The 22051-nt window shown below is 43.0% G+C and overlaps 1 protein-coding gene across 1 annotated transcript in view; it reads left to right on the top strand.

The window, feature by feature from the left end:
• The window catches only part of MAP3K15 (mitogen-activated protein kinase kinase kinase 15), a 1172574-nt gene that overhangs the window by 882453 nt on the left and 268070 nt on the right, over nt 1–22051 (top strand). Inside the window, exons 17-18 of the mRNA XM_085622522.1 lie at nt 7660–7790; nt 18550–18655. Coding sequence (XP_085478648.1) covers nt 7660–7790; nt 18550–18655 — 237 coding nt within the window. The remainder of the gene's footprint in view (nt 1–7659; nt 7791–18549; nt 18656–22051) is intronic.

Genomic DNA, 22051 nt, shown 5'->3' on the forward strand with positions numbered 1-22051 from the left:
ATGCTATCACAGTCTGGAAAATACACCACAAATGGGCGGACATTTGAAAGTCAGGCTCCCATTTGAGTCCAGACTGAAACATAAAAAACAGTCCTTCTGCAGCAAAAAAAACGTTGCTTTCTGATGTAATGCATGCAGGAGCGAAATAATTTAAAGTGTGATGCTTCTGTGCAGTTTTTTTATGACAAATACTTACTCATGACATGCAGTCACTTTCTAACAGGATTAATGCTACACTAAACAGCATGACGTGAGAAGAATACTCCACTGGGGTAGAGACAAAGCCCACTCTTTGTATATTTTAAAGAATTTTTAACAATAGGTTTGCTATACACCTAAAGCTATCAGTAACCAGACCAGAAAATGCCTATGGCATTTATGATTTCCTAGTCCAAAAATATTTTGTACGACCTAACATGGATTTTCCGTAAAAAAAAGAGCAAGGGCTGAACCACTGAAAGAAACACAAAGTGAAATGTATGAGTAAAGCTAAAAAAAATCACTTTAGGTTATGTATGTAAGACTCAAAAGGCTTAATAGTGTAACTAGCTATGTAGAAAAACAATTGTGGGAGTGAAAACAGCTTCAGAACAACGTTAAGTAAAAACATTAGGAGAAAGTCGAGATAAAGAAAGGAAACATAGAGCTTATTATTGCAACTCCCAGGAAATAGAAAATAACATTTCATTTATTTCAATATGATTTTTTTTCTATTTCTATAAAATAATAGTATTAAGTTGAAAACTAAAATAAAATGATATTAATACATTAAAATCTCTTGCTTGGACTGCACAAAATTCATAGCCTAGAGAAATGAACATTGACATGTTTCCTTCAAATGTTGCTTTAACTGTTCCTGCCTAATGTTGCAAATCAACTATGAATGAAGCCTTATTTCTTTGTTTGTGATTGTGAGAGAACTTGAACTATGAATAGACCCCATGGTTTGCAGCATTGTTAATTTCCTTTGTCGACAAACCTGTGAACATGGACAAGACATTTGTTTCTCATGAGATGCATTGGAAAACATACAGGAGTATCACACTTTTCGTGCCGTATGATCAAATGTGTGACCACACAAAGAACTAACCATTGGGGGCTGATGACTGGTCACCAGCAGCGTCATAAAGTCTATAAAAGTAAGGACCCAAAAGGAGAGGCATCCCTTTCACCTTCCAGTAGAGACAGGGAGAGATGGACACCCATGCTATTTTTCATTTTGAAGGATATTACTTTTTGGAACTCTCTTTCCTATGATTTAGGAGCCATTCTTTTGGCTCTTATTTATGGACTATCTTTATTAATGCTGAACACTGTCTACTGAGCTACCAGATTTTCTCTTTTACCCTTTAGCTTATGTCTATGAACTTGCCCTTAGAAAACGTTAAGCATGATGAGCCTTTTTGCCTTTGATGCTTTAGATCTTTTAGAACCCTGCTAAGAGAGCGAATCATCTTGCTGCGTTCAATGGTGGGTGAAATCTGTAACGCTATAAACCACCCTCTTCTGGATTAGAACTTCTAACTAAATGTGTGATTTCATACTACATGCTGTAAGATTCTTGACTGAAATGGTGAAAAGACTGCTCGTAAGCATATATTTTGGAACATTAATGCAATAGCTAAACTTTTAAATTGCCTGAGCCCATTATTGTGTCTCTGCTTTCTTTTCATTAAACTGTACTAATAGTTTAATTCTAAATGTATAATAAGGACATCTACAGATTGCTTATTGAGGATAGTGAAATCGAATTGCATTTTTAACGTGTGACTTGGCCACTAATTAATGGTCCTCGTAGGTGGCTGACAGCTCTGGATATCCTAGTGTCTCACCCCTCACTACAATGAGAAAGATTAATCAGAGTACCAGTGCCCCTGTGAGTATAGATAAAATATTTGGGAGATAGGTAGCAGAATGTTTCTATGGCCCCAGTGCAGAGGCTAAAGTAAAAAGAGGAAAAGGGTATTCTACTGGGCCAGGTGCCAGCTCTCTGAGTCTTTCCTAAGGTAGTGCAACTCTGGTGCATCAGTGAGCCAGCTTCATTCTTCGCACACTTGGGACCAATTCACAAAGGGCCTCGGCACTCATGGCAGAGGTCCAACAGTCGTGGCGGGGAACCTGCTCTTGTGGCAGGACCTCCGCAATGAGAAACTGCAATGCCAAAGGCCCGCCATAAGTGGGGCCTCCACCACTACTGTGGGGCCTCCGCTACGAGTGCAGAGGCCCTTTGTGAATTGAGCTCAGATCTCCTCAAACCCAGATCTCAAGTCTGTACGTACACCCTCCATCTCCTGATGTACCGAATGCATGGGTAGTGATGAGGTAGGTCAGACCGCAGGTCATTTATTTTTATTTATTTATTTATTAGTGTTTTATAGAGCGCGAAATTGACCCGTTAGGGTTTTAGAGCGCTTTACCGGAACAAAACAGTATACAATAGGTTTGAAGTCACAAAAGTACACAATAGTATAGGAAGGGGCGGGGTGCTGGGTACATAAGGGATAGAGGGTACATATGTACATTTTATATTATACATTTACTTGTGGCGATAGTCTCAAAAGTGTACAATAGGGTATGAGGTGGCGGGGTGCCGGGTACATAAGGGATAGAGAATACATATGTACATTTTCCATTATACATTTACTCGTAGCGATTGTCTCAGATGTCTCTGGGGGGTTGAGGTGAGAATTAGGCAAAGAATTTGCCCATAAGGAAGGTTTTGGCATCCTTTTTGAAGCGTGCCAGTGAGGGGATTCTTCTGATGGCGGGCGGGAGAGAGTTCCATGCTCTTGGTGTGGCCCCAGAGAAGGCCCGATTGTAGTTTTTTTTTCCGTAGGCGCGCAGGTTGGAGCAAGAGGTCTCTGGCGGACCTGGAGTTTCTGGTTCCTCCAGATACCACGAGTTTCTGTGCAAGATATGCAGGGGAGTTGTGATGTGATCGAATTTTCTTGTGCCAGTAAGAAGTCTGGTGGCCGCGTTGAGGCAGGCTTTTAAAGGTGCCAGGGAGATCTTGGGTAGCCCTGAGAGGGTAGGACAGCCATATTCTAGTCTCGAGATGACTAGTGCCTGGACTGCCATTTTTAGGTCGGGAGTGTCGAGGAAGGGTTTCAGTTTCCAGAGGTAGCTCAGGTGGAATCTGGTTGCTTTAGCCATCGAGTTGATGTGGTCTTGCATGTTCAAGTTGCAGTCAAGGGTTATGCCCAAAGATTTGACGGAGTCCACAATGGTCAGTGAGCAGTTTAGGGCTGTGATAGCTTTAATCCATGTCTGAATCTCAGGGTTAGTTTTTGGTGGGAAATTAGGAGAAATTCTGTTTTCTTTGCCTTGAGTTTGAGTTGATTGGAGGTGAGCCATTGGACAGTCATTTTCAAGGCCTCATTCAGGGACAGAATCTCCTCGAGGGATGAGGTTTTGATGTAGATCTGGGTGTCGTCAGCATACATGTGGTAAGAGATGTTCGGGGAGCGTAGTGCTTCGGCAAGTGGTTCCAGGTAAAGGCTGAAGAGGGTGGGGGACAGGATTGAACCTTGAGGGACTCCAACCGTGACCGGGGAGGGGGTGGACAGGTTACCGTTAATTAGGAATCTTCATGATCGATTTTGGAGGAAGGACCTAAAGCAGTCTAGAACAGAACCATCCAATCCCATCCTAAATTTGCAGTGTTCGAGTAATTTTCCATGGTTGACTGTATCGAAGGCCGAGGATAGATCCAGGAGGATTAGGAGACAAGTTTTGCCTTGGTCGAGGGCTTGGAGGGCATCATCTACGATGTGGAGCATGGTTGTTTCAGTACTGTGCCCGGGTCTGAATCCTGATTGGAAGTCGTCAAGTAGATGAAAGTTGTTGATGTGATGGCTTAGATGCTGTTGCACACACTTCTCCAACACTTTGGCTAAGAGAGAGATATTGGAGATAGGTCTAAAGTTGTCAGGGGAAGCTGGATCCAGAGACGGCTTTTTCAAGATGGGGAGAACTTGGCTGGCTTTCAGAGAGTCGGGTATCGATCCCTGCCTGAGAGAGGAGTTGATTATTGCAGTCGAGCTAGGAATGATGGATTGGGCGGAGGCAGCTAGGCAGTTGGAGAGGAGCGGGTCATTAAAGTGGTTGTTCGGGTTTAAGGTAGATACGATTTGTATGACAGAGTCTTCATCATAGAGCTTGAAGTTAGACCAGCGTGCTTGGCTTTTGGGTGAAGCCTGTGGGGGCAACGCGGAAAGAGGGAGCAGATCCGGAAAGAGTTGAGAGTTTGTGGCGGAGCTGAGTTCGTTTCCTAAGGCTGTGATTTTGTCGGAGAAAAAGGAGGAGAAATCCTCACATGATATTAGCGACTTGCAGGTTTCTTTCGATGTTTTGGCCAATTTTTTCGATTTTTGTTTGACCAGTTCGAAGAGCTTGCGTGGTCTGTTCTTGGCGTTCTCCAGCTCCGATCTGAAGAGTTATCTTTTTGCATTGAGAATGTGCCTGTTGTAGGCATTTCTGGCCTGGCGGAGAAGTTTTAAATGTACTGCTGAGGGGTGCTGTCTCCATGTTCTTTCGAATTGTCAGAGGGATCTCCTCTCATTACTGAGGGGGCCAAAGAACCAGGGATTCCTGTCTTTGATTTGGGTTCTTTTTAGTTTTAGTGGGGCTAGGTCATCTAGAATGTTAGTTATAGTTGCAGAGTAGTGGTCATTAAGGTCACTGGCCGTTGTGATATGCGAGGGGGGGAGGTCCGAATTGCAGCGAGCCTTCAGTTCCCTGAGGTCCAGGTTTTTGGTGTCTCTGACCCAGCGTTTTGGACTCACCGGTTGCGGTGCCCTTGTTTTGAGAGTACCAGGTAATTGGAAGGAGATAGTATGGTGGTCCGACCAGTCACATGGGTCTATAGAGATAAGTTTAACTGTTTACTCCTTGGAAAAGATCCAGTCAAGGGTGGTCCCTTTCAAGTGTGTAGGGAGAGTGCAGGCTTGGATCAGGGCTTGATCGGCCAGGAGGTCTTTGATGGCATTGACATGAGGATCCTCATGATCGTTCCAGTGCAGGTTGAAATCACCAAGGAAAATGTCATTAGCTTTGGAAGAAACCTTGGCTGTGATGATTTCCATGAAGTGGTCAGTGAAGGTGTCATTGGTGCCTGGGGGGTGGTAAAAGATGTGCAGATTGCACAGTTGGTTGGAGTTGCTGCAAATGGAAAGGGCGAGGTATTCGCAGGAGTCTGAGGTGTCCGCTAGACATTCCTTGATAATCAGGGTAGAGCGGTAGATCCAGGCGATGTCTCCTCCATTTTTGCTAGATTGTCTATCCAGCCTAGCAATGTTGTAACTGGGAGGGACTAGGAGGTCCAGGCATGGAGATGAGGATTCGTTGAGCCACAATTCGGACAGTATAGCTAAGTCAAGGTTTTTGTTCAGGATGAGATCAGCGATATCAGCAGCATGCCTGACAGCCGAACGGCAGTTGATTAAAAGGCCAGACAGAGGGGGGTCGGTGGGAGCGATGGGAGTCGGGGCGGACAGGGGTACGGGTGCTAGATTGCTATTAACCACGCTTCTGTTACGGAGGGTAGCTGATCTGTTGGGGTTGGTGGCGACCGTGCAGATGGCAAGGTCGGCCCTCACATACGGTGGACAGGGGGAAACTGGGGCAGGGTTGTAAACAAGGGGGATGACTAGACTTTCTTCTTCAGTGAGGTCTGGTGGGTATGGGGTGGCAAGGGTAGTAGTGTTGTAGGAGAGGACGAGATCTAGGATTTCCTCCTCCGAGAGGGGGCATGGTTGCTTGCGGGGGCGAATGTGTCTCAGGGGTAGCAGTTGAGGGTGCTTGGTGGCATAGGTGGGGGAGGAGTCCCGCGGAGGCTTGAGCTTAGCGAAGGAGAGTTCAGCGAGGTGAAGGAGATTCTTTAGGTCCAGAATGGAGTTATAGATGCTCTGCGTTAATTTGGTTGCTCTGGAGTGCAGAGTTTCGATATCCAAATAGGAGGGCAGGGGGGCAGTGGTTCAGGGGCAGTTCTATCGGCATGTGTCGGAAAAGGGGTAGAGGGGCTAGCTCGATCTGTGTCATAGGTCCTTGGAGTAGTATCAGTCTCAAGGACAGAGTGGGGAACTAGCGGGAAGGAGACTGGAGGACTAGTGGCGATTGTACTGGCAAGCCCAGGCAGCGTCCTAGAGGCGTTGGTATGATCTGTGTAGGAAACCCTTGGGGGGGTGGTTTGAGGGTGGCTAGGCACGTTAGACTGGCTGGCTGGAGGGTCGACGGGGCCGGTGTTGGATACCCTGCGAGAGACATGCATGTGGTTTCTGAGTAGGGAAAAAAGGTCTGCAAATTTATTAAGGTTTTTAGTTGTAGCTTGTATCAGGACGATGCCGTTTTTATAGAGGGTGATGGTGAGGTCAGCTTGCAGGATTGTGGAGGGCGTTATAGTGAGCTTAGTGCCGTATGGAATGTTCCTGGTTTCACGTACCTAGAGGAGGTGCGCAAGGGTTTTGCGCCAAGAGGAGGTTCTTCTGGAGTAGAAGATGAGCTCATTAATGATTGTGCCATTGTCCGTACTGTATCACAGGTCAGAGATCAATGACTCAAGGGTGTCGTGCTTGAAGGATTTTTCTGCGTATTTAGAGAGGTTAGGGGGTAAACCAGAGTATACGAGTTTTCCCCAGTAGCGGTTAGGCCAGGGCCTGCCATGCTGGCTAGGGTGGAGCACTACTAGTTCACAGAAGCGATGTGGAGAAGCTGGGGTTGATCCAGATGTATCCAATAGTGAGATTTCTTGAGGGAGCAGGATTGTCAGAGCATTAGGGCAGGGGCCCGAGCGTACTGGCGATGGTCGGAGTGGCCTAACCGGCGAAGAACGGAAGGGGGCCCCAGTGTTACCAGAACTGAGCAGGCTCAAGGTGCTGTGTGTTCAGGACAACGTGCTAAATCTAGTGCCATTCGTCTAGCAAACACACCTTTCAGGAAGGAGGGCGCTCAGAGCCTGCTCCATAGGTCGCCACCAGCCAAATCTGTAACAACCCACCAATGTTGCCATTCAGAAACTGTGCAGGATATCCACCAACTGGAAAGGGTGTAGGATTAAACAGGATTGTGGTGGTCGCAAAGGATCTAATTTAGCACGCAGCTGCCATTCTGCTCTGCAACCTGGAAGTTGGGTGTTGTGTTTTATTCTTCTCTCCCTATGCCCTTCATGACCCACTCTTTTTCGCTGGAGAAAAGAAGACAAACTCAATTACTGGCTTCCTCTTGAATTTCGAGAGAGAACTGCCACCCCCAAGCCAAGGACAATGTGGATTACAAGTGATCCAGCACCATGGGACTAAATTGTGACTCTATTCATGATTTATCATGATAACCCTGAAAACATCTTATATTTGTTTTTGAAAGAGTCAGACACTACATAGGTATTTATCACCTTTGCAAGAGTCTTGGCATGACTACCCTGTATCTGACACTGCACCTTATTCTTCTCAAATCATGGACAGCAAATTAGATGGACTGAATCATATCTTACTCATCGATTATCCAATTCTGATGCAGAATCACTGTGTATTTAGGACATGTTTTATAACATCATGTTATAATGTTTACTTTGTCCTATGAAAGATTTTGCAAACTCTGTTGTTTCTTCCATACTATGCATCGTAGTTTCGCATACACATAAATGTCTTTTCTTCTTACATTTAGGTAGCCTTTCTGTACTGCTGAGATCAAAATGGGGCCCAATGAAAGAACCTACGATAAAGTTCTACACTAAGCAAATCCTAGAGGGCCTGAAATATCTCCACGAGAACCAAATTGTACATAGAGACATAAAGGTTAGCCAAGTCTTCAAATATATATATATAAATATATGTGTGTGTTTGAATTATTCGAAATGGTTCACCTTATTGCTTATGTATTATTGTCCTTTTAACTCTGTCAGTGTGCTCACATTTTTTATGCTAGGATCAAATAGCCATGATAAACCTTCTAAGGGCTCTAACATTAAGTGCTGCAGAGGAACTATGGCTCACATGAAAGGAAAAACATTGCACATGACGCAACTGGAGGTTTCAGGAATTATTCAGGACTCACACTCTGTAAGATTGTTTGTTTCAACTTCACAAGGCAAAACTGAGTGGTTTCTAAGCAAGTTTAGGAACTAGCCGTATAAATACAGCGATTCACAATGGACTGATTTAACATACGCATTAATGATTTTGTTTAGATGAAATAATTCTCAAAACACATCCTTGATATGATAAAATCAGGAAGCCCAGCCGACATATATTCAAATATCACGGGGAAAAAGATTATTCATAAGTAAGCATTTTCATACATTTTTTGTGCTCTTATTTGATCACACATTGAGTAAGTGGCAAAGTAATAAAATGTGTGTGCATGTGTGTGTGTGTGTGTGTGTGTGTGTGTGTATGTACAAAAATGTATGTAGCCGATCAACCCAGATACAATCGAGTAGTCAATATCTTAGAAGCTTCCTTAGTCTGGCTGTAAAAGTTGCAGCCCTATCAAATAGATTGGAGGGTCATCATCAGGACATGGTAACATTTGGGCACAGTATGGACTACAAATGAAATGTAGTGAATCCAATGAATAACCCCCCACCCCACCCGTGGGACTCACTAAGCTCACAGCAAGTTATTTGCACTGCTCTTTTGTGACTTTAGCCCATTGCCATTTTCCGTGTATAAAAATTTACTTTTCCCTTAATGTGAGACACTATTTACTTGTGAACAAACTTTTTTCCGTAAATATCGGAATATATTGTGTATCAGATTTACTCGAGTTTTCATTTTAGCATAGTGGGCAGCTTTGTTCTTCGGAAACTATGGAAATTAGCTAAAGTCAATTTCAATGGGTGTTCTGGTATGGTCTCCTTGGTCCGAGAAATCATGAAAAATACTTACATCCTTTGAGAAGGTCTCGTATCTGTTTAACACACTCCACATTCCTCCTGTTTAACTGAAAGTGTCTAAGAGAGAAAATGGGGCTTGGCTTGTTTAGATTGTGGCATATACAGGATATTCACCAATAGTTGGCAGCTGCCTGTTCCCTCTTTCTAGAGTATATACATTGGTATACAATCCTAGGCTATGAATCTAAGTGATCGGTGAATCCCTGTCTACACAGGGGTCAGAATTTCAAGTTGTGTGGTATTTACCACACCTGGTAATTATGGGATGCATTAAATACTTCACCCTTTGTTAAACAAATTGCACAAGGATATGGGGGGATGTGTTAGGTACGGCCCTAACTGGAGTGCACCCCTACGATTAACATAAGGAAGGGAGTACGTCAAGTCTGTGTCCTCCCCCCATTTCTTTTTAGTATTTATATTAACGGCCTGGAGAATCATCTAGGAGAGATTGTGGCTGACCCACCAAGGGCAGGGACAAGACCCATCCTTGTGTTAATGCACGCAGATTACTGCGTTCCTATGTCAAGAGCAGGGGTGGGTCTCCAGAGGCGCCTAGAGGGGTTTGTGGCATCCATGGGATCCATAGGGTTGCACACTAATAAAACAAAATCCTTTACCATGATATGCGATGGCCCCAAAGGAAACTCGAGATCATTTCACATACAAGACACAAGATAAAGCACAGTGAGCACAATCACATACTTTGGGCTACCCTTTGATAGGGAATGCAACTGGAAACATCTGGGCGGGGTTAGATGTGTCCAATTCGACCAAATGTTGGTGCTATCCATAAATGTTAAAAAAAACTAGGATCCTCACCCATGGGTGCACTGCTCAACATTTACAAGGCCAGATGTGTCTCAGCAGCCACCTATCGAGCAGGGATCTGGGGAATGCAGGAGCCGTCAAAACTGTTGGTCGCTGAAAACAAATTTGTATGGAAATTGTTATGGCTACCTATGTCTGTACCTGCATCCATTTGTCATGAAGAACTGGGCTTTGATTATGTAGGCAACCATGTCCAGGTAACCCCGCTTATGTTATGGGTTTCAGTCTGGAACCGCCCGAAAGTGGTAATAACCAAAGCAGTAATTAATGATTGGCTGCAGCCAGACAAGGCAGACAGCATTCCCTGGTTCAAATACATTAAAGTAAAACTTAATATGATAGGGAAATAAGATCTTTTTAACAACCCCACGAGCACTACAATGAATATGAAAGCCACGGTCAAGAAGGAATGGATTAATCTTATGATGAGGAAAAGAGAAGAGGGGAAGCTCAGTAAATGATCAGTCAAACTTTATGGCTTGCTAGTAACATCTAGGCATTTGGAACCGTACTTGCTCACCATTCCTAGCTCAAATCATTACTATTTATTTAGATTTAGTCTTAGTGTATCACACTTATTGGTCGCCTATCCTTCGGCACCTAGTTGTGAATGGGATCTCACAGTGTCTCCATGAGATTCAACTTCTGCCCAATCGCAGTTGCATTTCTTCTTTTTCTGTGGACTGTACAAAAAGAACTGGAAGGTATTAATTGTTCCCCTGCTCAGGAGCCTAAATATTAAACAATGCAGACCTGCCCTGCTATATCTACAACTACTACAAACAGATATGGTATGTCATACAGTTTATAGGTACATTGCATCATTGGTTAAGGCAAGGAAGATTATGGGTAATTAAATATATTTATGTGCATACTCTTGCTGACCTGACTTATACTTCCTTGCAAACAGTAACCTTACAGGTTTCATGTCTGCTTGACAACCAATGAAGGGAGGCTCCCTTAGAGCATAGTGTTAAGGTAGTGATTTTTTTAACATAATATAGCATTATAGTTCTTAGTATGGCCCTTGCTTCACTCATTAATTTTATTAACACTGGCAAGAGTACAATGTACTTTCGTTGCACCTGCACTTAATTAATTTATGATTTGAATTTACATTTCATCAATACTTGAACATGGTTTTATAGCGTCACTGGTTGAATGTAAAATGTTTAATAATTACAATTGATTTGTATTTTTTATAGATTTTATGACAAGCACTGTTAATTGAATTGATACACAATACTTTGATATGTGTGGGAGTGTATGTACATTTGATTCTTATCTAACATGTATAAAATGTATGAGCTTGCATCTTTTTTGTTTTTTTTAAAACCGAATAAAGATTTGTTATCTATCTCTTCACCCTTCGTTTAACTTCAACTGGTCAAACCTGTCAGAATCGAACAGGGGGAAAAGAGCACTTTATTTACCCTAACATGCAGTGGTTAACAACGAAACCTGCATTTCCTTCACTCAAAACATCTAAATAGATGCTATTCATCATACCTGATAAATCCAGAAACCCCAGGAGTCGGATTTTATCATGTGCGATAAATAGCACCTGCTCCTTCAACCCTCTCATAGTCAGGGCCAAAGAAGGATGGCGAGGACATTACTCAAAATTTTTCCAGATGTCTCGAATCTGCCAAACTCAATACAACCCACAAATTAATTTCGCCAGTTGGCGCCGGAAGGATAGTCAATATCTTTAGCTACTTCACTTATACCAACTATTTTGCAGCAATGGGTGCTTTTGAGCATTGGTTTTTGCCTTAGTCATATACACTTAATGCACATTGGTTGGTTGCTCACTTATGATAAGTGCCAAGTACACTACACTTCCAGTTGGACATGTAAGAGGCTACTCTGTTGGTTGTACTAGAATTTGGCATTATAGAGTGGCCTATGATGAAAGAGTTTGGTGATGCTCATGAGGTTTTGAGGCAGGGCCTCAAATATGTTGAGGCAAACTTATGGATGATCCATAAATATGGTGTGAAATTAACATATAGTCAGATTATGCATTTATTTAACATGTTTGAGTAAGAAGTGACTTTGTTGTACATGATTTGATGTGTCTTTCAGTGCATCATACATAGCATTGTACTAAGATTGTTCTTAGGTTGTGAACGTTTACTCTATAGGATGCATTGTTCATATTATGGTAGTCATGTGTTGCTCATATGATGCATTTATGTATCCCTGCCTCTTGGTTTAACATGGGGTATGGCAGTGCCATGTATTTTCCATCCTATCAGCCACCTTGCAGGCACCTGATTCACATAGTTTGCTCAAAGATATTCCATTAATGCTGCACAATAGAAAATGATTGCCTGTTGTCCTATTGATGAGGGTGATAAACTGGTCCTGTTAGCACTAATATGCCACCTTAAACTTCACTCATGGTCGTTGAATGTTCACTGACCATGCAACTGTGCACTGTTAGGGTGGAAAGCCACCCTTAGGCATGAAATGGAGCTGTTCTGCATCATGGGTTGAACCAATGAACATGGCCCAACCCTGGAGTATTTTCATGTTGGCTTCAGAGATTCACATTCCGCCTATATGTTGTATCTTACATTAGCAGTACATAAATTCTCGGGCCTTGGTTGGGACCAGTTGCACCAGCAACAATGGGAAATCCAACTATGGCATATAATCTGGCCTTCATCACATTCAGTTTGCCAGTGGCTGTTGAAAATTTAATATGCCTGCGAGGTTGTATCGACATACCTGTCAATACATCCTGCAGTGTGTAAAAATTGCTGGTAGGGCTATGAAAGACAGACATGTCAAGCAGAGTTGGCTACTCCCATTGAAAAGTTAATTGGGTTGTGGCAGGTCAATCATATGAGAGAAAAGCAAAAAGAACAGATGATGGGCAGAATGCTGAACAATGCAAATATTCACCCCCAGTCACAGACCTGGGATTAATGGATTGTTTTTTGGCTCACCACACCAACCCAGTTTGGACCCAGCCATATCTAAATCAGTCTTGACCATGCTCCTTATGGGAACAGTCCAGCCCGCACTACCATCCCAGGTCCTCCCTGGACCAGAAACAAGCATTCTGAGACTGGTATTGGGGTATCACCCCTCATCAGCCAGGTAAACCTGAATCCAGTGACACAGTGAGCTCGGGACACACGTCTGGAAATACCCTTCCTACTAAGGGTAACAAAAGCAAAAAGACCAGTTGATGGACGGAATGCTGAACAATGCAAACATTCACACCCAGTCACAGATCTGGGTTCAATCCATTTTTTTTGCTCACCAGGCCAACCCAATTTGGACCCAGCCATATGCAAATCAGTCTCGACCTTTCTCCTCATGGAATCAGTCTAGCCCAAACTGCCATGCCAGGTCCTCCCTGGACCAAGAACAAGCAACCAGTTTTGGGGTATCGCCCCTCATCAGTCAGTCCAGCCTGAATCCAGTGGCAGAGTAAGAACAAGAACCATGTCTGAGCATACCCTTCCACTTGGGGCAACAAAAGCAAAAAGAACAGATGATGGACTGAATGCTGAACAATGCAAACTGATAACCAGTGCTAAAGTGATTGTGCTCTCTCCTCTAAACATGGTAGAATTGACTTACACTCAATTGCCATGTTTAATTTACTTGTAAGTCCCTAGTAAAGTGGTACTGCATGTGCTTAGGACCTGCAAATTGAATGCTACTAGTAGGCCTGCAGTACTGATTGAGCCACCCACTTGAGTAGCCCTATAAACATGCCTCAGACCTGCCAATGTAGCCTGTGTGTGCAGTTATTAAACTGCCATGTCAACCTGGCAAACAAACCTCTTGCCAGGGCTAAGACTTCCATTTTCAATACTTATAATTTACTCCTAGGGTAGACTTTAAATAGCCCATAGGACAGGGTGAAGTGTATTTAAAAAGTTGGAAATGCACTTTTAAGTTTTACATGTCCTGGTAGTGAAAAACTCCTAAATTTGTTTTATACTACTGTCAGGCTTACCTCTCCCATTGGAAAACATTGAAGTTATTTTATTCCATTTAATACGCTGTAACTTCTGATTGGGAGAAGCTCAACAGATCAAGGTTGGTGCACTCTTCAATAGTAAAGTCAGATTTTTAGTCACAATTCTGAAAATGCCACTTTTTGGAAATTTGGCATTTTCTTGACCTAACCATTTGTTACCTGCAACCTGTTCCTGGGTCACATGAGTAGGTGTAGCTGGCAGTTGGTCTTTGTGTATTGATCCCAGACAGTGAGACAAAGGGAAGACAGATGTTGGCAGGATGGGCTGCTTTGAGTTAATGACATGAGGAGCTGTCACCGACCGCACTTGCGCATCATAAAAGTCTGCCTGAGCACTCTCACAAAAGATTTATCACTAGTCTATTGTGACCTCAGACAGGGAGGAAGGGGATGCCTGCCACCTCGGGGTGGAAACCTCTAGAGAGCTTCCTCCACTTCAAAGTGGGTACAAGTTATACATTTTTTACCCTTAGACCCAAATAGCACTGATGTGCTGCTGAAAGGATTTCCACTCTTATGGACTGCTACTATGAAGGACTTCTGGCCTCCTGTGCTGACCTGCCGCCTGCGGCCCACTTGCCTGGGTGAGAAGGACTGGACCTGCATATGTTGAATCCAGGACCCCAAAATAACCCCAAGGTCTAGTTGGGTGGTCTCCTGTCTAGAGCCTCAGAGACAGAACGCTCCAACAACCTTAAACCCAGCGCCTGGACTCTGCCATCTGTGAGTTCTACTCTGCCAGGTGGTGCCACCCTAGTCCTGGACCCTTGGAAGTGAGTCTGAAGGTGGTCTGCCAGCTCATCCGTGGTTTTTAGTAGAACAGATGCATCTCCTCTGCTGTCCGGTGCAACCCCGATCAGAACTGAGGCATCACCCCTGCTGCGTGAATCTCCCCTGATGCAAGGACTTTGCATCCCCACCCTCAGACTTCCAGGAAGCGCCGCTGAGTGAGGCATCCTCAATGCAGGCTTTTGCATCGCAGGCTCCTATTCTACAGCATCCTCGACAACAACGCAAGATACTGCATTGCAAGCCCCGCACCTTCCTCAGAACTATCCTGTGTGCAGCGCATCTCGATGCAGGACTTCAGCTCAATAGCCCTTTGTCGACACCATCTTTGACAATGACACAGGATGTTGCATCACAGCTTTGAAGCTTCCAGGAATCACTGGTGCGTGACACATCCTGGACGCAGAACTCCGCAATGCTCCACAACCGGGATTTAAGGTATTCTTGTTCAGCAGGCCTAACTGGATGACTTGTGCCTAGAGCGACCAGATATTCACATTTGGCACTTTGTGCTTTTTGTTGCTATTTTCTCTTAAATCTTTATTATTTCATATCTCCGGTTCTACTGATTGGATTTTTGTTGTTTTGATCTTGATTTATCAATTAAATTGTACTCTATTTTTCTAAATTGCTGTGGGATTTTTCTTGTGTTGTGTTTTCCCTTTATTACTGTTGGAAGTGCTGCATAAATACTGTACACATTATCTCTAAGTTAATCTTGACTGCTCTGTGCCAAACTACCAGGGGGTTGATCACAGATTAATTTGGGGTTTGCTTATAAATTTACCATGACAAGGATTGTGGTTGCTGTTGATTTGATGTGTCTTTCAGTACATCATACATAGCATTGTACTAAGATTGTTCTTAGTACAATGTAGTAGGGTTTCGCCCCCTTGAACCAGTAGCCCAAATTCTTACATTGTTCATGCCAGTACTCATATCCCACACCCATTCTCTATACAAATATTTACAAACATCTCCATCACCAAATGTCCATCTGCAAACTGCTCTAGCATGCACACCTCTATCACTAGTAGCAATTTGAGACTTTTGTAGCACAGATGTTTGGATGGGAGAGCTTCGGCAACACATTTTTGGGGACATTTTGTAAGCTTTATGTGTGAGTGCCTAACCTTTCCATGCCTCTCTTCAAGAAAAAGTAGTATTTTATGCTCATTAGCCCCATTACAGAAAGATGTTGTATGTATTACCTTAAACCAACTGCACCTCAATTGAACAAGCTAGAGGCATCACAATGATAGGAGGCAGACTCTATCCCAGGTTTTTGATGTGCTGAGAAGACACTTGGCTGCCCAGACCATTGGCCTGGTGGCTTTTCTGAGACATGAGCCTATCATTGCTTCAACTGGGAATTGACATTAATAGCCTTTTAGAGGCACCAGCAAGACATAGTGTTGTTTTAGAAGTGAAGCTGACATATGGCTGTTTCTACCCCTCCTCTCTCTTCACCGACTTCATGCCTTTAACACCTATGCGATAGATGGCAAAGGTAAACGCAGCAATTCAATAGCTGTTCCTTAGGCCCAGAAGCTTCCAAAATGGAGCCTAAAAATACCCTAGTTTACATCTCTTTTCTATCTCCAAATCTCCCTCACGTGCCTTTGTGTGTCCCATGTATAACTTCTATTAAAAACACGCACAGCAGGATGCAGGTATAGTACACATTGCATTACATGCTGCATGTTGATGATGCTGATTATTTTTTAAGATCCGGAATATGTGAACTCGACTTGGCTTTTATTTTCAGTGTCCTTGACAGGGGGTGAGAGATATAATAGAAAAGCCTAGTGCCACAGGGTGACATTAAACCCGGTGGGGCTGGCTAGAATTTTCCATGTGAACTACAGGTGCACAGACTGGAATTCATAAGTTTTATCACAATGCAAGCTGTGTGTGATTTTTTTAAAGTCCTATTTTCATACACAGCCTGATGAAGTGTTATATTTGTCAGGAATGCTGCAGATCTACTAGTTTGTCACCTGAATTAAGGTGTAGTTACAGTACCTACACCTTAATTCAGGTGACAAACTAGCTCCTAGCGTGTGGAACGTTATTTCAAAACTAATGTGACTGAGATGTTTTTCAAAAATGCCCCAGCTGCACTTGTGGAGTCAGAGAATCACCCAAAGTAGCCTTTTCCCATATATCACAACTGTAAAACACCTTCTTATTACACTACAACGGATTAGTTGGGGCAACGAATGTGTAATTAGAGATTGGCTAATGTGTAGGCGATAAGAAATTTTGTATATTTCCCTTCACATAAATGCGATGAAAATGCAATTAACTGTAAGCTGTAAAACAACATCGTCATTTGCGTACATGACTGCTATACTACGAATGTATTGTATTGTTTACTGTTAAAATGCTAAATAAAGTTTTTTTTTTAAAGTAGCGTTTTCCCAATCACAAAAATAACGCTTTCTCAAATTACAAAAATAGTGCTTTCTTAAATCACCCCCATGATTGCCATAGTCAAGTCACCAAGCTTCAATCACCCCTGCGGCGGCCCGCCGGTAGCGAGTGTGATCACAATCTCCCCCCCTGTGCAAACTCCGGTCACGTGTTGGAGCCGGTTACCTTAGGATGTGAAGAGGGTTCTGCGGTCCGCGCTGATCTCCGGTGAAGCCGCTTTCGCCGGTGGGACGTGCCTCGGCCTCAGGTTCAGCTCCTTTCCTCGATGACGAGCGCCAGGGAACCCCGGTTGCTAGGGGACGCCTCGCGCCTCTCCAGACTCAATGTAGCTCCGCCTGACGAACCTCCGCGTTGCTGGGCGAAACCCTCGGTGCTGTGACCAATCCCGGGCCAGCGGTGGTGAATACCGGCAGGGTGTTTTCCAGACTCCTTCTCAGAGCGGCGAACCCGGCCTCGGGCACACAAAACAGCTCGAGGGGCGGTGGTGGAGTCAATGCACACACAGCGCTCGGGGGCAAAGCAGGCGCTCCTCAGCGGTGCGTTAATCCGCACAGAGCGCGAGGGACATGATCCTGGGGCAGATCACACTTGAGGCAGAGTAAGGGGGACACAGCACACAGCAGACAGTCCCTTGGTCCTCTTCCTCAGCAATCACAGCAACTGTAGGTCAGCTCCCAGACACTCGGCAATGGCAGCACTTTTCCCCAGTCTTCCTAGCTGTTCTTCTTTTGGCAGGGATTCCTTCTTGATTACGAAGTTTCCTAATCTAATTTTACTGGGGCTCCAGTCCTACTTTTATACCCCAAAAGTCTTTCTTCTTCTTGTGTGAGGGGTCCTGGACCCAGTCTAAACCAGTTCTGGGTGCACTCTGCACTCTGCCAGTGCACGTCTTCTTCATTTGTGAGTGTGGGCTAGGGACTTCAGACACACCGCAGGAGGTGGAGCCAGCATTGTGGCAGGCAGGCACAGCCCTATTGAGACCCAGGTGCTACTCCTCCCCACCACTCTACATGTATATGGGGCTATTCAGCCTAGTGCTGACTCACCCAACCTCCTACAGCCACCCCCAGCCCCTGTCACTCACAAACCAGACAGTCAATACACAACCAGGCAAAGACACACAGAACGGTTGAACAGGAAAATAGCCACGTTCTAAAAGTGCTATTTCCAAACTTAGAATTTAAAAACCATCTTCACTAAAGGATGTGTTATTAAATTCTGAGTTCAGGGATACCAGATTCCATATGTCTATCTTGCCGTTATGGGAAGATATGCAGGTAAACATGTTACCCTACCTTTGACCTTTGAGGCCCAAAAATAGAGCCCCCTAGATACCCCTTTCGAGGCCCCCCCAAAAAACTGGGGGGCTCAGACCCCCACAGACCCCCCTCACTTAAAGCCCTGTAGTTACTGTTTCTTTACTGTCTCCAGATAATCGCTATTTACAATACCATTTTTTATGGCCTTTAGGTGAAATAATGCTTTTTAGAAAATTCTTTTTAGGAAAGGATTTGCTCAATGTACACTTAAATAGTAGGTCTACATTATATCTTCAGGTTGAATAATATGAACAAACATCTGTCTTCTCATTTCACAGGGAGACAATGTTCTTGTGAACACGTACAGTGGCGTGGTGAAAATATCTGACTTTGGGACTTCAAAGCGACTTGCAGGGGTAAACCCATGCACTGAGACATTTACTGGTAAAATGGATTGATCTAAATGTACTTACTGCTATTGTTTTGCTTATCGTATTGTCCTTGCTTTCTCTATTCATAAATGTTTTTTTTGTCTTCTTACTCGTTTTGTTTAGTTGTCTTAACCTGAGGCAGGTGGCGTTATGGTGGAAAATGGTTCAGCAATTCACAATGGACTTGTAGGTTGGGCAGTGAAGTTCAGAATTGTTGCAGTGCTGGGTATTAGGTCACACATATAAGAGCTGCTACCAGACATCAATTTTTGTGTTCTTACTCTGTAGATGTAAGGCTATCCGGGCATGGCCGGACTGGAAACCCAAAGCAGCCCTGGCAAATTTTGTCAGACCAGCCGCCATACGGTGCTTAGCGAGCGGGTCATTCTACCACACATTTTTCATTATATATTAGATTGGGTTCATTTTTAAAGCATAGTAAATGTTGTCCTTACAGTGTACAAGGACTAAAGTGTAGGATTCACATGTCATCCATAATGGTAGGCATTTTGTTTTATAACTGTATGTCCTGGGGAAGCATAAACTGGGGATTCAGAACGTGACACAGTGGTTAGGGTTGACATTACTAATAAAAATATATTACTACCCAAACCAACCCTTTCTAGAAAAAGTAAGATAATGAAAGACTGGGAAAAAAAACATAACTTTCTAACCTAGATTCCGATTGTAACTTATGAACTGTACAGTAGCAAAATGATCTCTGTGACAAAAGGGGTAAACCATTTAGCTAACCACATAAGCACATATACTACTGTTCCGTGATCTGCATAGTACATGCACTTTGCAGAAGTAATTATAACCCTCTGCGCTACGGTAGATGAGTCAAAATTGCCACTGGACAAAACTCTGATCTCTTTCCAGCAGATACACTAATCCCCAGAGTTATCTTGGAACTTTTATTATTATCAAGTAACAAAACCGGCCCCCACCCTTCCAGCCTCCTGGGGAAAGGCCTGATGCTGAGTCTGACCAGTCTGGCCTTGCATCCGGGAGCTGCTGCTCTGTAAAATGAAGAAAGTGAGACTAGACCAGTGGTTGCAGGTAATACCATCTCACTTTATGCTCTTCCACGGCCCTAAAGTCCTTCCAGCATAATTTTCCTAGGTTCCCTGACTGTTTCGGTGGAAGATCATTTTGGGCCGGCTAGGGGCCCATTAGGTCTTTATTTGAGCCAGTGGTTTCTGGTGCTCAGCACCGGCACTTAATCATCAACACTAGCACTTTTCATGAGCACCAGTAAAGAACACATTCATTTAGGGGGAGAATAAGTGATTTGCCCAGAATCACAGGATGTTGAGCTGATGCCCCCAGCTTGGAAGTTGGCAGCTCTGGCCATTACGCTACATCCTCTCCCCACTTTCATGGTTAGTGGGTTTTTTGTTTTAGGTAGTGGTAACAGGAAAAATGGGATGGTGCAAGCTGCCTTCTGACGACAGACCCAGCACGTATTCTTTTTTTTTTTTTACAAATGAACCACTGGGGCCCATGCACAATTTATTTTAGAAGATTGTAATATATATGGACAGAGCAATGTAGCTGGTTTCATTGACTGGAAATTATGTAAGCATTATTACATTACATTACCAGACTGACTTTTGGAAGCAATATAACGTACAATAAAACAAGGCAGTCCTGTGCCTGCCAAAAAATTGGCACAGAACTTTGCATTGTTTTAGAAGAATGGCTGTGACTATAAAGGGCCCAGTACTCAGCAATTACTTTGCCCTACATACTGAAAGACAAAACTTGATGACGTATGTACCTGGAGATGATTGTATGACATAATTTCGAAAGACAAAAATTCGACCTACAAAAATATCGCAACAAAAATATCGTGGTCAAGAATATCGACATCCTATCTACAACATGGTAAGTACAAAAATATCGATAATTTAATATCGATGTCAAAAATATCGTAATTCAAAAATATCGTTTTTTTTTTACTTTAAAAATATATGTAAAATAAACCAAATAATACTTATAAATCAAAGAAACATAATTAAATATATTTAATAATATGTAAAATGTATAATAAATATATATAATTAAATGAAACTTTAATTAAACATATATATATAATATATAATATATACACTTACTTAATAATTACTTTTAATAATCATTTCAGTAACATATAAATTATTAAATATTTATTTAAATTACCAATACATCTATACACATAAAACAATAACATTAATACATATTAAATAATTACATATAGCAAATAATAATCAATATTTTTAATTTGAATAATTGTTATTATTAATTATATATTACAATAGCTAAAATATTACAAAACATATTCAATATCAGACACAATAAAACTACTAGTCCAACTTCAACAAAAACAACAGTAAGGAAAATGTTGGATAGCGTAGGGGTAAAAATAACTATTCCAACTCCCGAGAGTGCAACAGTAGGGAAAACATTGGATAGCGTAGGGGTAAAAATTACTATTCCAACTCCAAAGAGTGCAACAGTTGGGAAAGCGTTGGATAGCGTAGGGGTAAAAATTACTATTCCAACTCCAGAGAGTGCAATAGTAGGGAAAGTGTTGGATAGCGTAATGGTAAAAATTACTATTCCCACTCCAGAGAGTGCAATAGTAGGGAAAGTGTTGGATAGCGTAAGGGTAAAAATTACTATTCCCACTCCAGACAGTGCAACAGTAGGGAAAATGTTGGATAGCGTAGGGGTACAAATAACTATTCCAACTCCAAAGAGTGCAACAGTAGGGAAAACGTTGGATAGCGTAGGGGTAAAAATTACTATTCCAACTCCAGAGAGTGCAATAGTAGGGAAAGTGTTGGATAGCGTAAGGGTAAAATTTACTATTCCCACTCCAGAGAGTGCAATAGTAGGGAAAGTGTTGGATAGCGTAAGGGTGAAAATTACTATTCCCACTCCAGACAGTGCAACAGTAGAGAAAACGTTGGATAGCGTAGGGGTAAAAATAACTATTCCAACTCCAAAGAGTGCAACAGTAGGGAAAACGTTGGATAGCGTAGGGGTAAAAATTACTATTCCAACTCCAGAGAGTGCAATAGTAGGGAAAGTGTTGGATAGCGTAAGGGTAAAATTTACTATTCCCACTCCAGAAAATGCAATAGTAGGGAAAGTGTTGGATAGCGTAAGGGTAAAAATTACTCTTCCCACTCCAGACAGTGCAACAGTAGAGAAAAGGTGGGATAGCGTAGGGGTAAAAATTACTATTCCAACTCCAAAGAGTGCAACAGTAGGGAAAGCGCTGGATAGCGTAGGGGTAAAAATTACTATTCCAACTCCAGAGAGTGCAACAGTAGGGAAAGCGCTGGATAGCGTAGGGGTAAAAATTACTATTCCCACTCCAGATAGTAAAACAGTTGGGAAAGCACTAGATAGCATAGTG

The sequence above is a fragment of the Triturus cristatus genome, chromosome 8 (assembly GCF_964204655.1).
Source record: "Triturus cristatus chromosome 8, aTriCri1.1, whole genome shotgun sequence".
In the NCBI taxonomy this organism is placed as follows: Eukaryota; Metazoa; Chordata; class Amphibia; order Caudata; family Salamandridae; genus Triturus; species Triturus cristatus.